This window comes from Adiantum capillus-veneris, chromosome 7 (genome assembly GCF_014529385.1).
Source record: "Adiantum capillus-veneris isolate H3 chromosome 7, ASM1452938v2, whole genome shotgun sequence".
NCBI classification, from domain to species: Eukaryota; Viridiplantae; Streptophyta; class Polypodiopsida; order Polypodiales; family Pteridaceae; genus Adiantum; species Adiantum capillus-veneris.
The window spans coordinates 62,412,214-62,429,019 of NC_140937.1; the positions used below are offsets into that span (position 1 = coordinate 62,412,214).

General features: G+C 48.3%; 2 protein-coding genes across 6 annotated transcripts in view; one reads left to right on the forward strand and one right to left on the reverse strand.

The window, feature by feature from the left end:
* The window catches only part of LOC147453959 (uncharacterized), an 89,920-nt gene that overhangs the window by 53,295 nt on the left and 19,819 nt on the right, over positions 1-16,806 (forward strand). The gene's annotated exons all lie outside the window — the stretch shown is intronic.
* LOC147453960 (uncharacterized) lies at positions 12,496-13,173 on the reverse strand. The gene has a single exon (XM_086516907.1). It carries the CDS (start codon positions 12,991-12,993, stop codon positions 12,496-12,498), a length of 498 nt encoding a protein of 165 aa, XP_086373033.1. The 5' UTR covers positions 12,994-13,173.

The following is a 16,806-nucleotide window of genomic DNA, read 5'->3' on the forward strand; positions in this document are numbered from 1 at the left end:
TGGAATGCAGAGGCAGTTAGATGCATTACATAAATTCGCGGAGGACAGCGGACTGTCGGTAAATTTGGGTAAAACCAAAGTTATGGTGTTTAACACCACACCGCAGTGGGTTAGGAGATCGGCACCTACATTTGCATATGGCCAGGATACAATAGAGTACACAGATGCATACACATACCTTGGTGTGGTATTTACAGGACCGAAGTTTACTCTTAAGAAAGCAGCGGATGCTAGATTGTCCAGAGCCTCTGCGGCCTTGGGAGGGTTGGAGAGGATGTGTTCACAAGTGCAGTTTCAGGAACCACGAACAAAACTTTGGCTCTTTGATACTGTGGTGGCTTCGGCTATGCTTTATGGGGTCCAGATTTGGGGACCATCTGTGGATCAGGATAATTGGAAGTCAATGGAGAGACCTTTGGTATCTATGATTTCCCGAATGGTTAGAGCCAAGGCCTCCGTACCACACGCGATTACCCGAGCGGAACTAGCTGCCCCTTCGATAGAAATTGAAGCTCTTACCAGATCAGTGTTCTGTATACATGGTTTATGGGATACAAATAATTACCGATATACTAGATTGGCCCTCGAATCCTCTCGACAATTAGCAATGAAAGGAGATACATCATGCTGGTATGCGCAACTGTCCTCGTGGTTTCAGAGACACGGGTTCAGTATGGAAAGATTATCCCCCTTCTAATACTCTCTTGAGGCTCCATCACTGGCAATCACATGAACGGAGATTAATAAAATCATCCGCTAGGATCTTATACAGTTGGACACTAAGAGGACATGGGTAGACCCTACACAAGAATTGGGCACGAAGATGGCCGATTACAAAGAAAACTTCCTATAGCTATCTGAAGATGGTTTTTTGATTCGCCCGAGCTACATGGATACCCACCTGTCTCATGGTTTGAGATGTGCTGTTGGTCAGATTCGTACATCCTCACTCAGCTGGAAATTGAATTTGGCAGATTTAGGGGAATCCCACCTGAGAGCAGAATTTGTAAGTTATGCGGAATGGAGCCGGAGACAGAATTACACTACATATGTCATTGCACCGTATACTATGAGATACGTGGGCGTTTCCATTGCCTATTTAAAGAAGGCTTTGGACCTCTAGATAGAGTCATGCAATATCAAGATCAAAGGTGCTTAGGCATGTACCTACTGGAATTACATCGGCACAGGGATAATCTAATGAGAAGACAAAGAGCACTACAGCCTCAGAGGCAGATCACAGATTTCTTCGGATCGAGAGAAGCAGGAATGGAAGGAGAAGCAAGAGGCCAGCAGCGAGCACAAAGGAGTACCCACATTCATACCAAAGGCACCCTCATTGACAGGGCGACTGAGCTTAGGAAATCGAGACGACCATGACCGAGATGCAGAAGCACACTTCATCGGAGGAGACTACAACAAAGGATTAGAAGCATTCTAGCCAGACACCCAGAATGCTCCTAAGAAGTTTATCTAATACTTTGTATTTAGTTTTTCGCATTTATTTTCACACTTTCACACTTTTCAGACATTGTAACAGATTCACCACTTTTGTATCAGTTTGGTCTCATAGGTCACTCTGGCCTTTTGAAGACGTTAATATAACATTTCATTTCATTTCATTTCTCTCTCTCACTGCCAAGAGATCTCCTAACAGCGTAAAGACAAAGGGGAGTGAGCACGAGAGAGAGAGAGAGAGAGAGAGAGAGAGCCACGAGTTGCTTGGCAAGAGAGGGACAACCTTTCTTGCGAACTCCCCTTCTAGTGCAGACGTCTCCCTTTGCAACAGTTCCTCGTGGAATGACGAGTTTTGATATTCGTCGCAGGTGGGACTTCTTCACCTATGACTTCACACGGTTTCTCAGCGACCCTTCACCAAACTTTGAGGCAGCTTGCTTCAGGGCTCATGTACTATTCCTTGCAGCTAGAGGGATAGAGGCCCTGGACACAGTGGTTGGCTTCTCTTTTCCCCTTTGTTGTAGGGACTAGTCTGAGTGGACTCTGGACTCAGTGATGGAGTGGTTGCAGGCACAGGCCCTTGAGTTCTCTCACCACATGGGAGACCTGGGGATTACAGACCTGGTACAGACTTTGTGGCCGTTGGCCAAGTTCTGATTGACACCTTGAGACTCGGCAGGAGGTAGACACATTGTGGTACACCTCTTTACTGACAGGTAGAGCCCACCATGCTATGTATACATACATGAGGACTCTTGGACAGAGGAGGTTGCCCTGCGCACGGCACGCTCTTCTTGGGCTTGGGCTAGAAATTCTTTGTAGTCACACGGGGACGTTCGAATGCGGATTATTCCCCATCCAAACTGGCCTCGAAGATAGCGCGGTTAGTTGTTGCTGCAACATCAATACTTTCTCGGTCTCCATGAGGTTGTCTCATGGAACGTGCAGGGATTAGGTGGGCCCCAGTTTCAGCGTCACCGGGGTCATTTGCGTCAGGAGCTTCGGCGATGCCTTGTGGGCGGAGAGATTCATATTCTTATGCTGCAGGAGCATCATCTTTGTGAGAGCCGCATTAGACGTTGTGGTCAGCTTTTGCGTGGATGATATGAGACATTTTGGTCAGCTGCATTTGGACCTGGTGGTATCCAAGGATGGGTATGTATGACTATTGTGGACTCTTGGCAGCAGGCCATTGTGGGCAGAGGCATTATTGTGCTTGGCAGGGCTCAGTGGATTACTATGCAGGTTCAGGGTTGCCTCATGGGCTTCTTGAACATCTATGCGCCCAATGTGGCAAGTGACGTGCAGAGTTTTCTTCGCACATTGTAGAGTCTTTGCTGCATGCAGAGCAATGGTGCATTGGGGGTGACTTCAACATTCTTGAATACCCCTTTGACAGGATTGGAGGTAGCTATGCTACTGTGCACGGGGCTGAGTTAGCAGCTTGGAAGAGGCTATGCATGACTTCGAGGGTCACGGATGTTTGGCAGCACCCGGGCTTTGTGAGGCCCCCAAATAGCCTGGCCTTCTCTCGTTCGGACCGCAGAGTGGGAGGAGTGAATCTATCGCGGATAGATCGCTTCTACGCCAATGATCACATATGTGACTAAGGTGGGACAATTTGCATTTTAGCTAGGACTTCTTTTTCGGACCATGCACCAGTGATCCTCACTGTGATAGATAGACAAAAGAGGGGGATCATGATGTTACGCATCCTGAGTGGATCTTGTTGGACTCAGAGCTCAGAGAGAGAGAGCTATGGCTCTTTGGACAGAGGGGCTTGGACACGTAGGACTCTCTTGCTGACAGAGTGGCCTATGGACTTGCTTAGCTTAGCCGTTTCTTTCTTCAGGAGTCTACGACTCGCCTAGCTACAACGAGGGAGGACGAGCAGCGTCTCTGACGGAGCATTGCTTCCTTGCAGAGGATGCATGAGCAACACCTAGACAGGCCTTGGTTGGAGGAGCAGTTGTAGCAGGCTCGCCAGGAGCTTGCATAGAGGAGAGGTGCCATTAGTTTGCTTTCCATTGACAGGCATCTCAATGGACCCAGGTGGGTGACAGAGTGACTGGGGCGTTCTTTGAGAAAGTGAGACCCCGACATGAGCACACTAGTGTTAGCCAGTTGCGGAGACCTGATGTGTCAGTGGCTTCAAAGCGTGAGGATATGTGTGCAGTTGCTACTGACTTTTACTGCGACTTGCTGTCAACAGAGCCTTAGTCACAGCGTCAAGATGCGTGTAGAGAGCAAGTTTGGGCGCAATTGCCTTGTCTTGTGACTGAGGAGATACGTCAGAGGCTTGAGCTGTCTCTTCAGTTAGAGGAGCACCATACGGACCTTAGAGCACTTCCCCGAGGTAGTTGTCCTGGTGGGGGTGGTTTGACTCCCAGGTTTTTCTTCGAGTATAGGGACTTGCTTGGTTCAGACCTTTGCAACGCTTTTGAGTACATCTTGCACACAGGTGAGATGCCTCACGGCAAATTCTACTGTTCTAGATCTGCTGAAGTGCTATGTGTCAGAGCATAAAGGAAAGTGGGAGCAGTATTTGCCATTGGTGGAGTATGCATACAATAATACAGTGCATTCATCAACTGGCAAGGCACCATTTGAGATAGTTGAAGGTGGCAAGAAAGTTCCTCCCATACTGCATACAAAGGACAAGATATTTGAAGCAGATAAGTATGTTCAGGACATGGATGAAATGTACAAGAAGGTCAAAGTGGCCTTAGAAAGGACTCATGCGAAGCAAAAGAAAGTAGCTGATCGTCACCGTCGTGAAGTGGTATATTCACTTGGTGATTGGGTGCTTTTACGCTTTGAAAAGGCAAGGTTAAAGAAGATGAAGGGCAAGGAAAGACTGTTTCCAAAGCTGAGCATGCGTTACTATGGGCCTTTTCAAGTATGCGACATAATCAGTGATGTTGCATATAGGCTGAAATTGCCTGACAGTTGGAAGATTCACTATGCGTTTCATGTGAGTCTTCTCAGACCCTATGTGGGTGATGTGCCAGAAGATATGCCGGCTGAAGATCAGCCGGAAGTCGAGGAACTTGACGAGATCTTGGTCCCTGAACAGATTTTGGCACACAAAGAAAGGAAAGTGAAAGGCAAGGTTGCTAGGCGTTACTTGGTAAAGTTCAGAAACTATCCACCAATGGATGCTAAGTGGATGGAAGAAGGTGAACTTGCAGAGTCACCAACTGTGTTATCACTTTATCTTGCAGCCTTCGATTTGCAACCTACCTTGACCCTTTGAGTTTCAAAGCTACATGGATTGTCAGTGTGACAATGGCTTCTGAAACAAATGATGTACATGGTATTTAAAGTGAGCTCAAATCAAATACATGTTACATGAATGTTAGAGCTCTACAGATTGTCAGTTTGGCAATTGCTCTTATGGAATGTCCAAAAGTGTGGTTAGTGCTATAGAAGTGAGTATTTCTTGTCAGTTTGTCAAGGATACAGTAGTTACTTCTATTAAAGAGTACATGTGTAACTGCATTCTTAAACTGTCGGTTTGGGTATGCTCGAAAGTGTTACGGGATCCAACGTGTACTATAAGACAGTGGCAAAATGTGCAGCTACCATTTTGTCATTGGAAAGTTAGTGACTCAAAGCAATGGCACAGTGCGCAGCTACCACTATGTCATTGGGACAGGGTTCACACGCAGGCAATACATGAGTCGACGAGGTGTTGAATACACCAGGGTTGACAATGAGCATGTATGTGTCGTATATGTGTCGACAGGTGTTGAATACATCAGTGTTGACAGTAAGCATGTACGACATAGATGCAAACGAGGTCGTTTGAGATTTCAAGAGGGGGGTATGTCACCAGCGTGTGACTACTATCTATCCTTTTTGTTGATTTCTTTCTTATTATCTATTTACTTTCACTTTTTGGAAACACCCCTCGGGAAATCTAACTGCCCTGCATTGCATAGCTAGTGTGGAACTGTTCAGAGGGAGTCCAGGCCTGAGGGCAAGAGAGCACTAAGGTTGGACAAGGACTATGGTTAGCCAAGTGGGGTCATTGACTAGCCAAAGTGGAATCCTTTGCTACATAGGCTACATTTCAGTTCTGGATGTGGCCGCAGTGTACAAAGAGGGTCGGATGACCTAGAAAGATACAATGGCAGCATCTCCTAAAATTTAGGGAACTGCTATTTTGGGACCTGAAAATGTCTTCGCGTCACTACGTGCAGTTTGACATGGGGATCATTTTGTTACTCTCTGGCCAAGTCAACAGAGGCTGTAGGTTAAGAGCTATGGAGTGCTTGCTTTCCCTCTTATGCACAGTGCGGTGTTAGGAGTGATGCCTTGCACGCTACGCACTGCCCTCTCTCTCCCCTTTGGCAGTATGTTATGCCCCTCTAGTGGGCTCTTCATTTGACCAATGTACAGTTGTGTGGGTTCATGCGCGATTGCCGAGGCAAGAGCCTCTTGCATAGGTACTGGATTAGCTAGCGGCTAATCCACCCGCAGGTACAGGTGAATTCGGAGAGGTTTCACGCGAGAAATCTCGTCCGATTCAAAGGGCAAGTAGCCCTACAGGTGCGGGAGCTCGAGGACTTGCTACGGATGCGACCGGCACGCGAAACGGAGCCCGAAACAGCGAATTACAGCCTGCTGTGTATTTTTGCAGGTTTAGGGTTTTGGCCCTAAACGGACCCTAATACCCCCAGGAGGTTCGGGGACGCAAGGGGACCGCTGTACAGGTGATCTGGCGCATTTTCAGGGCTGAAAACAGAGAATTCAGCGTGCTGCAGATTCTCGCCAGGTTTTGCAAAGTGCCCGTATGCGTCGGGAAAGTCAGTCAATGCGTGGGAATACTGACTGTGAAGGGTTCTAGTACAGTTATGTTGCCGAAATCGGGCTGGAATAGAGGAAATTCAGCCGAGTTTGTGCGGGGCAGCTTGTAGGGAACCTCAACGTTTATTCCCTCTTTTGAACAATAAAGAAATACCGAAAGGGGCGCCTAAGTTAGGGGCCAATCTGGTGTCCGTCTACTCATACAGGTGCAATCTAGCAGCCTGTACCCCTCTCCCCTTTGTTGTGTCTTGAAAGTACAGGTAAAATAGACGACTAAAAATGGGTGAAAGCTAAATCAAGGTTTGAAGTAAATTCTACCGCCCTTTTTGGATTGAATAGGCCGGTTTCATGGTTCCATCGACGGGATTAAATCACTTTTTCCCATAGAAGTGAGCCTTGGGCAGTTTTGGGCTTGAAGACACAGGGGATCATAGACCATACACGGAATTGTAATTATGGCTGACAGACCAGATGATGTGACTGAAGAGGTTTCCTCTTCATAGGGTCAACAGACACATGAAGTGGGTGAGTCCTCAAGACCACCACAAACAGATGACGATATATTTAGGACCCAGTTGGCTACTGCTATGGTTATGTTCACACAAGTAATGCAGAACCCGAGGTTTTTAGCCTTTCTGCAACCTCCTGTTCCGTCTCAGCAAGTTGGGTCACTGGATCATATTCAAAAGCCTGTTAAGGCTCGAGCACAGGTGATTCATACCGCACAGTCAATGGAAACACCTGTACACTTGACGGAGAACATGCAGTCTCCACAATCTATGCCTAAGGTGCAAGAACAGGTGGCTGAGATGCCAGTCTTTCAAGCTGTACGAGTTCAGCCCGCCACCTTTCAGCAGCCTATAGGTGGTTCTAATGGGCAGGGAAGCAACCTACAGGCTATGCAACAGGTCTTCCCACCACCTTAGTACACCCTTGCTATTTTGGAGGTGGATCGGTATTCCAGAGCATGGCTGGTCATGCACCTGGAAATCAGTTTTACAGGCCAGGAACAGTGTTCGGGGGTGCTCAAACGATGATGCCTAACCCCATGTACAGTGTCATGGGTATGCAACCAGGATTTCAGAGTGCACCCTGCGGCCACCCAGTGGAGACTCAGCGTCACTGTCAATGGGATTACCCCATGGGATAACAGGTTTCGCGTCGGATGATGCCAACACTTTCTACAACCAGCCAACACTTGGGGTGCTGCAGCTTGGTCCACACTCACGGGCCCGACACTTCGTTTTGAGATGGCTTTCATCAACAGGATGATAGTGATTCAGGAGGGCCGGCCTACACTCTAGCCTGCCACATAGCTCATTCCCCAATAGTGGTGCTGTTATAGAGAGTGATGTTGGGGGCTTATGTGCGGCCTGACACTTTGGTTCATCTAGCGGGCCCATTGCTTTTGCATTTTCAAGGCTCGACCTGTCCCACCGGCAGAGATTGTTCGTGATATCTTGTTGGAGCTGATCCATACAGTCAGAGGTTAGTTTGAGAGACTTTAGGGTAGCTCCGATGGCATGTCGCAGCGCCATGAGGCCTTCCTACGACTTTGGTGCCCAGGGCCCTCCTTCACCATGGTCCATGGCGTGCCTAGATGGCATTACTGGCCACCAATGTGGTTGTTCCCTTCTCTCATCTCTTGATTTAGCCTTCATTGTACATATCTTGTCGTTTCATTGGAAGAGTCTCACCACGTTTTGATGTGGCCCTCTATAGTAGAGGCTATTTGTAGGCAGTATTGTTAACTAATGGAAGGATCTATTTTTGGGGGGGAAAAAGTTGGTGATGTTTTTTTTTGCTACAGCGCTCGTTGCTGCTGCTCATGCTCCTGCTCGCCTTCGCCTTCGCCATCGCCATCGCTCTATTCACCCCTAGCTCCCCTCGCGCTGGCCTGCCCTACCACCCCTGCCTCACCCCCGCCTCATCCCCGCCCCCCCTCCTCGCGTTGCCCTGAGCTGCCCGCCCGTCGTTCGCTGCCCTGTGCTGCTCTTCCGCCCCTCATCCCCCCTTCCTCATGCTGCCCACAGCCTGCCCACATTCCCCCCACCCCCACCTCGGTTTTCCTTTCGGTGTTGGTTCATGAAGACACCGACTTGCATCGACACCCTAGACTCCCCTTCGCTCGCGTTCGTAGCAGACACAGATTGAGGATTCTGCTCCGCGACAGAGGGACTCCACCGCAGCCCCCTCGCCCGACCCCGCAGAACCCACCATCCGACTCGCTCTTTCGCCGACAGAGCAAGTGAGTTTAGAGGCGGAAGTGGCGTGCCTTCATGCCACCTCTGTTATCTGCAAGATTCTCGGCACTAGACCCAGCAGAGGGAAGGTGCGTGACACTTTCAGGCCCGCCTTCTTGCAGAGCTGGCTAAGATCCTCGATGTTCAGCTTCTCGGACGTGGCTACTACCAGATAGAGTTTGAGACTCCCAAGATGGCGTCCAAGATCATTGCGATGAGCCCCTTGGCCATCCGAGCAATTCGAGCACACTACGGACAATGGCGCCACCGTTTCGACCCAGCTACCGACGTTCTTGTCAAGGAGGCAGACTTGCCCATCTCAATATGCTTCCCCGGCCTGCGGAGGGAGTACCTTCCGCTCCTTTCCAGGATAGGCTCAGCGATTGGGACTCTGCAGCCTCTGCAGTTGCCAAGGCGGTTGGCATCCCCATAGTACGTGTTCTTGTTCGAGGCAACCACACTCTCCCGAAGGTCATGGGTGAGTGGAGGTTGGTTCCCTTAGAGCGTGGAGTCTTCGGGCCTCGCGAATCGATGTTTCATCTGTAGACAGATGGGCCATTTGGCAAAGGCCTTTCTTCGCATGCCTTCGACAACGGAAAGAAGAAGAGAAATATTCATCTCGGGGAGGATTCCGTAGCTTGCAAGTGTGTGGGAATCTTCACTAAGACATTTGGTGCCAACAAAGAGCTTCCGCACACGCTGACGGGAATCCCTTCTCTCTCAATCTTGCACCGCATACTGGAGGGTTTGTGCGCTTGAAGAGTTTCCCTCGGATAAATATATACTCAGGGTTTTGCCTCGCGCAACCTTCGCAACTTCTGGAGCATACATGCCAACCAAATCATTGCACGTCCGGTGAAGATAGCCCAACCTTTCTTGCCACTGTAACGAATATTGCTTCTTCTCTGGATTTATCAGCGGATTAAGCTGCCCTGTGGACCCAAAACCAATGATGCTTACAGGATATTTTGGGCCTGCATCATCTGCGGTGCCTTTTAAGTTTCGAGCTGCTGATGCTTTTCGTGCTTAAAAAATAACGAAGCCCTTTTTCCGTTTCAAAACCTATGCTCAGGATGAAGCCACGTGGATCAATAGGGTGGCCTTAATTGAAACAAGGACCTTGGGCTCACCAAGTAAATATGGTCGCCATGGCACGTAGAGCACATTTTGTTTCAGGCGCGCTCTTATCCGAGCTTCTCAGTGGATGCTACGTCCGCCTCAAGGCCTGTGCAACTCCCTGCTCGATGCCGCCACGCCCTGGCTCCTCTCATTCACTGCCCTATTAATTTAGGGTGACCATTTCATTCAACCTCGGGCGGCCTTTGGGCCATTCCCTTGGGCGGCCTTGCCCCTTGGCTTCTTTTCGGCCCTTAAAGGGAACCCCATTTGGCATACATATCGACTAAAGCATTGCCAAGCACAACTCCGGTTCCCCTCAATTGGGCGGTTTTATTAATACGCTCCATGAGGACATTTCGGACAAAGACCTCACCAAAAACATCGTTCTTTCGTATGAGCACCATATTTGGAACACATATCGGCTAAGGAATTTCCCATTACGGCATTTAGCAAGCACATCGGCCAAAGAATTGCTTAGCGCGGCTTTCAATTTTCAACCGCACTTGACTGACAATATCATCCAGATTCCAAAATTCATCCTCCTCAGCTATGTCGGCAGTTGATACTGGCCTCAAGCCATATTATCTCATGAACCTGTACTCGGTTTGACAAGCTGTTAATTCCTTTAGACTTCTCAAACTGCATAGAACGCATACAAACCCTGTTGAGTCTGAAAATTCCCAAATGACAGACTGACCGAGCGGACCGAGTGGTACGGAACCGGGCCTTGGTGAATCTTTAACGGCCAATATCTTGGCAACCATGAATCCGATCACTGATCGGAAAAGACCGACGTGCTCCACAAAGTGAGCACTTCAGGCCCGTGCATCCGCTTCATCTCTGTCACCTCAACTGCAGTTGCCTGATCCGGTACTGATCTGCATTAACTCAAACTTCAAACTGCCATAACTTCCTTATCGTAGCTCCAATCGATGAGCCGTAAAGACAGGCCGATAGAGCACTTCAAGCACTACAATTCTAGATCATAATCTCCCATGTGTGTTCACTTCAAGCATACTTTTTTTTAGCATCATCAAGGCATCTGTTGGCCCTTTAAAGCCGCATCTGGCGTACATAAAGCTTAAGACTAGCTTGTTATCAAGCCATGATCACTAATAAATAATCAAGTAAACTTCAATCAAGCACAATGTGCATCCTTTTGATAATTTTCCCATCATGGAAGCGGAGCTGCACGACACCGTGTTGAAGGTGAATTAAGAAAGACTTTGCACTTTTCCATTTATGATGATAAAATGCATAACTCTTTGTTTGTCCAACACTACTTTATGCTACATTGGCAATGGATAAAAGACAGAGGCCTAGATGTTAGCCAGCACTGGGTTTGGTCGGATGCGGTGGCATTCCAATTCAAGGCAAAGAGGCCTTTCTATTTTGTTGGTAGATGTTAGGGGCTCACAGCCCTAAGAGGTAATCAATACAAGAATCATGCAGTGTAGAGATAAACAAGGCAGGAGACTGCACATTACACCATGAGAACTGCAGACTGTATGAACACAAGAGACCATGGCTAAGCAAGAGAAATTAATGATCTACCCTATATTCATCAGCAACGTCCAACTATAGGCCAAAACAGCAGGACGACTGCAAACTACCAATTGCAAACTGTCGGGTGGTTACATCTAAAAATTGCTACTTGCCATGTGACCATTCGGGTATATCCAACTACTTAGGCATAAAGTCCTTCTGTAAACATGCTCCTAAGGTTTAAAGCTAAGACCTTAGTTATAAGTTCAAAAAGTAAGTGCCCTGACAGATCAGGCACTAACACCTGGCACACCCAATGGGCAATGTTTCTCAAACATTGTGAGGATCCACAATTCCTTGATTAAAATCAACTTGATCTTCAAGTTAAGCTTGCTGCTCCTTTTCATCTTCATCCTGGTCAGTAGTTGTGTTGTTCTCTCCAGTAATTCTTGCATCCACCTCATCTTCAGGTGCTTTCCTTTGAACCTTAGCATATTCTCCACTGAGGTATCTCATCCACAATAGACAATACTGGATTTTTAAACTGCCGCTGTCCATCTGCAACACCTGCTTCTTCATCTACAACTACAGTTGGAATTGTGACTGCACCTTCAGTTAATTGTTCTTGAACTTTAGTTTTAGTTTTATCCAACGTTACAGTATCACTCTGAGTATGCAGTTGTTCAGGTTGATGATGTTTCTGTTGCTCCAATTGCTTCTGCAATTCCTCATACTAATGTTTCAATTCATCATATTGCTGCTTCAGTTCATCATTCTGTTTCTGCACAAACAAATTCTCCTCCTCTACTTCTTCCTCTGTGTCAATACTTACTTCCATCTCAGCTGCAACTTCATCCATTGTATGTTCTTCAATGTTCTTAGCCAACACTTCCTCGACATGCTGCTACTTTGCCTCATTCTCTTGTCCTATAATTGGAATTGTATCTTCAATTAACTGCTCTTGAACTTCCTGGTATGCATTATCCATTAGTATCACTTCACATTCAGCACCCTCTGGTTCAGGTTGGTCATGAGCGTGTTGTTCCCCCTTATTCTTCAACTGTTCAAACTGATCTTTTAGTTTAATGAACTTCTTCTGCAACAATAGATTTTCTTCCTTAGCATCTTCTTCAGCAAAGGCCTGGTATGGCTTACTGAACACATTAGCAGGTTCAAGTTCAGGTTCAAGTTCAGGCTTCTCTTCAAAAAGATTGAAGAAAGATTCAAGGTAGGATGCAAACTTTGCAACCATTAGACATTACCTCTTGAACATATCCAATATCTCTGCATATAGATGAAACACTGGGAGACTTGATTTAGACTCCATATGCCAAAACAACTGATTATCCTGAAAATCTTGATTCAGGAAACACCAAAACTAATCTGCTTCTCCATCAAACTGATTTGATTCAAGGCTTAAAAATAACAGGTTTAACTCTCCTTCACACATAAAAAACACCACCAAGATGCCTTGCTCACATCCCCTCTCAAAAACATAAAGAAATCCACTTTGTAGCTGCAAATCTCTCCAATCAGAGATATCTCCCTGAAACTGAAAACTTTTGACTTGATGAATTCCTGCATCATCAAGCTCAGTATCAGTCCGCTTGCTTATTTTTCCTGCAACTTCAACTTCTTTTGGAATTTCAATTGTCTCTGCAACCTTTATATCTTCTGAAACTTGAACAGCTTTATTTGTACTTTTGGCATTATTTGCAAGTGGTATATCATCTTCAATAATAAAAATTTGCTTTGAAGTTGACTGCTGTGTTCCTGCTTCCTCAGGCTCTGTCACTGCAACTGCATCCTGCACTACATCTTGAACTTGATTCTTTTGAACTTCATCTTGTATCTGCTCTTCTATAATAGTATCCATCTGCACTTGTACTTGATTTGAGCTAAGCTGCGCCTGCTGATTTAGTTGATCATATTCTTGTTTTAAGTCATCATACTCCTTCTTCAGGTTCCTCTCATCTCCTTGTTCTTAAACATCTATCTTTTCATACTATTCATTCTGTCTTAACTGCAATGGCTGAATCTTTTGGGCCTTCACCATCACAAATTGAGTCTTCAAGTATTCATATAGCTTCAATTTTAACAAAATTATCCTACTTTGCTTCCACACACGGCCTCCAAGGCTGGGCATGCCCAACAGCCAGATACACAGGACACACATGTTGGTACCTCGACTGAGACCAGTAATCAGATAGCTGACGTTTGGCTGCAGGTGCCTGGCTGCCGCCGACAGGGCAGGCTCGCCCCATTGCTCCCCCTGGTGGCCGACCTTCTGCAACTCAGCAGCACTGGGTTTCGACTGGGAACCGTTTTGACCCCCTTCAACAGGACCTGCCTGAGGAGGCTCCGTCTACTTCAGTTTCTCCACCCCCACCTCCCCCTCCCTCACACGCTGCCGCTCCGCCTCCCCAACCTCCTCTCCCTCCCCCACCTTACCTCTCCCTCCCCCACCTTACCTCTGCCTCCCGTCCCTCGTCTCTCCCCGGTGGGGCCCACAGCATCATCTCCGTACCCCTCCTCCACTCCTCAGATGCCGGGGATTAGACGCACGTCTCCTGCGAGGCGATCTCTTGGTAGTGCTTTTGCTACGAGCCGTGTGGCTCGAGAGGGACAACCCCACCTGAGGCCGCCTTTTTTGGTGCAGACTTCTCCTTTTGCAACAGTCCCTAGAGGTTTGACTAGTTTTGACATTTGCAGACGCTGGGACTATAGCTTCACACGGTTCTTGGGTGACTCTTCTCCTGACCTAGAGGAGGCTTTCCTTCGAGTCCACGTCCTCTTTCTTGCAGCTAGAGGCATTGAGGCTTTGGACATAGCTGTGGGTTTCTCCTTTCCGCTGTGCGGAAGGGATCCCACATAGAGTGGACCTAGCACCATAGTTACAGGGGACGGGGGGGACGGGCCCTAACGCCGGGGGACGGCCGTAGCCGGGCCGGGAACGCCGGGGGACGAACGGAAATCGGGCCGGACAGGCGGGTCGCAGGGGGGATGGACCGGGGACGGCAGGGGATAGACCGGCAGGGGTCGGCCGGGGTCGGACGGAACAGATTCAAATTTTTGCCCGTTTTTGACCGTTTGCAACTGATCTGTGCAGCCCCAACTGCCATATTTTTGGAGCCTTGGCCCTTGGGAGGCTATAAAAGGCTCCCTTGGGCCTCTTAATACTCAATAGTCTCAATGCTCATTCCATTTCCCTCAAGCTCAAGGCTCAAGCTACTCAAGTCTCAATCATCAATGCTTTCCTCTCTACTCAATGCTCATTGCTCAAGCTTGAAGCATGACCATTGACTACTCTACACTCTAGTCTCCACTCTCAAGTCTCTCCCTCTTCTACCCACTTTGAAGTTTGAACTTTGAAGCTCTCCTCTCCCTCTTCTACCCACTTTGAAGCTCTCCTTTACTCTCTCTCCACACAAGCTCTCCTCTAACTCTTCTAACTTCTAAGCTCTACTCTCTCGAGTCTCTCCACCATCATGTCATCTCAAGCCAACTCCACTTCTCAAGCTCCTTCTTCTCGAAGGAGGCCCGCCGTGCAAACGTGGTCGTGGTGGGATGAAGTCGACTTTAGCTCGCGTGGCAAAGGTGGCGGTGCAAGACCATGGACGTGCAAGCTATGCCCATACAAGAGATCGGGTGGTTCAAACAAAGTGCGAGCCCATCTTCTTCATGAACCCGGTCACGAGATAAAGTTTTGCCCTCATGTAGCTCCCGAGAAGAGGTTGGATCTTCTTGAGAAGCTCACGGTGTATGAGGTTGCGGAAGCGGCCAAGAGGGGCCGTTTTGTTGCCGTTGATCCCTCCGCCACGGCGACACCGCGAGAGCAAAGGGAAGCCAACCTTGACGACATCTCTCGAACCTTCAAGAGCCATGGATCTACACCGTCCTCTTCCGTTCCGCATCGCCAAACCACTCTCAACGAAAATTGGAATCCTAAATTGAAGGAAGAGGTGGATAGGTCGGTTGCCCGATTCTTCTTCCACGACCACATTGCCTTCCATGCTTCGCGGTGAGTTTCCCTTGGCATATGCACATTGCAATCTTCCATTTTGTATTCATAATGGGTTATAACTTCTCGACTCTCGACTCTCCATACTAACACAACATGCTCTATTTTGTGTGGATAGGTCTCCATACTTTCGAACCATGGTTACGAAAATAGGGGAATATGGCTCCTCTTATGTGCCACCTTCATCGGAAAGGCTTCGCACCACCTTCCTTGACAAAGAGAAGCTTGCCGTGGAGCAAGCGGCCCAAGCAACAAAGGATTTGTGGGAGACCAATGGCGTCTCTCTTCTTGTAGATGGATGGAGCGACACCCGGAAGCGGTCCATCCACGGGGTGGTGGCCTACTCTCGGGGGGAGATGTACTTTGTGGAGTCACATGATGCATCCGATAGTGGCAAGGCCGCCGAGATGCTTGTTGCGGAGTGGACAAGCACCATAGAGATCACCGGCCCGGAGAATGTCCTTTGTATGGTTGCAGATGGAGAGGCGTCAAATAGGGCAGCCAGAGCTATCATTGAGGGCATGTATCCCAGCATCCATGTCACATTTTGCATGGCGCATTGCCTCAATAACCTCCTCAAGGACATAGGGAACTTGTCATGGATTTCACCCACCATTGGTGACGCTTCTCAAATTGTCTCCTTTGTGCTCAACCATCAAAAAGTGCGCCATGAATTCTCAAAGAGGAGCCACTTGTCCTTGCTCAAATATTCAGAGACAAGATTTGCATTTAATTGGCTTATGCTTGGCCGCTTGTCTACATGTGGCGGAGCCTTAAGGGGCCTCTTTCTCAGTGATGAGTTCCAGGCCATGCCGGAGTCTACATCAGCAGTAGGATTGAAATGCCGAGAATGGGCCGACGATGCCGCTTGGTGGGAGGAGGTGAAGACTCTTGATGCCATGGTCAAGCCTATTCTGCACCTACTTCGAGTGGTGGATGGCTTGCAGCGATGCATTGGCAAAGTCTACGAAGCCATGGATCGGATGATAGAGGCACTTGAGAAGCTTGTGCCTGACCCTGTTCAGTATGCGGAGATTCATGGCTTGTGTGAGTCGAGGTGGAATGGATACTACTCTCCACTTCATGCGCAGCTTATGTGCTTGACCCCGAGTTTCAAGGAAGGCGTCAAGAGACCGACAAGGAGGTGAGCAAAGGATGGCGGCTTACATTGGAGCGCCTTGAGCCTAGCAGTGACATTAGGCGCAAGATTAGAGACGAGCTACTCAACTACAAGCAAAAGAAGGGCTCTTATGGATGTGTAGATGCACAGCTTGATCGCAACATGATTGGATTGGCTCGGTTTTGTGGTGGGAGGACTATGGAGGAGATGGCCCACATTTGCAGCGCTTGGGTGTTCGTGTCCTTAGCCAAGCATGTACCACTAGTTGCTTGGAGCAACTATGGAGTGTGTACGGCCACATTGCCTCTAAGAAGAGGAATCGGCTTGGGGTTCAGAGGGCCAATGATTTGGTGTTTGTGAGCGCTAACTTGCGCATGCTTGCCAAGAGCGTCACACACAAGGCAGATCCTTTCACTGAGTGGGAGATGGCACAAGAGAATCCATCTATGGCCGATACTCTTTTGGAGGAGGTAGAGGAGGATTTCGAGCGTCAATGCGAGCCTCCCGAGCCCTCATACGCCGTTGACGACCTCGACTACGACGACGAT

Excerpts from the sequence above, each read along its gene's own strand:
- LOC147453960 (XM_086516907.1), bottom strand. The coding sequence starts at position 12,993 with ATGGATACTATTATAGAAGAGCAGATACAAGATGAAGTTCAAAAGAAT.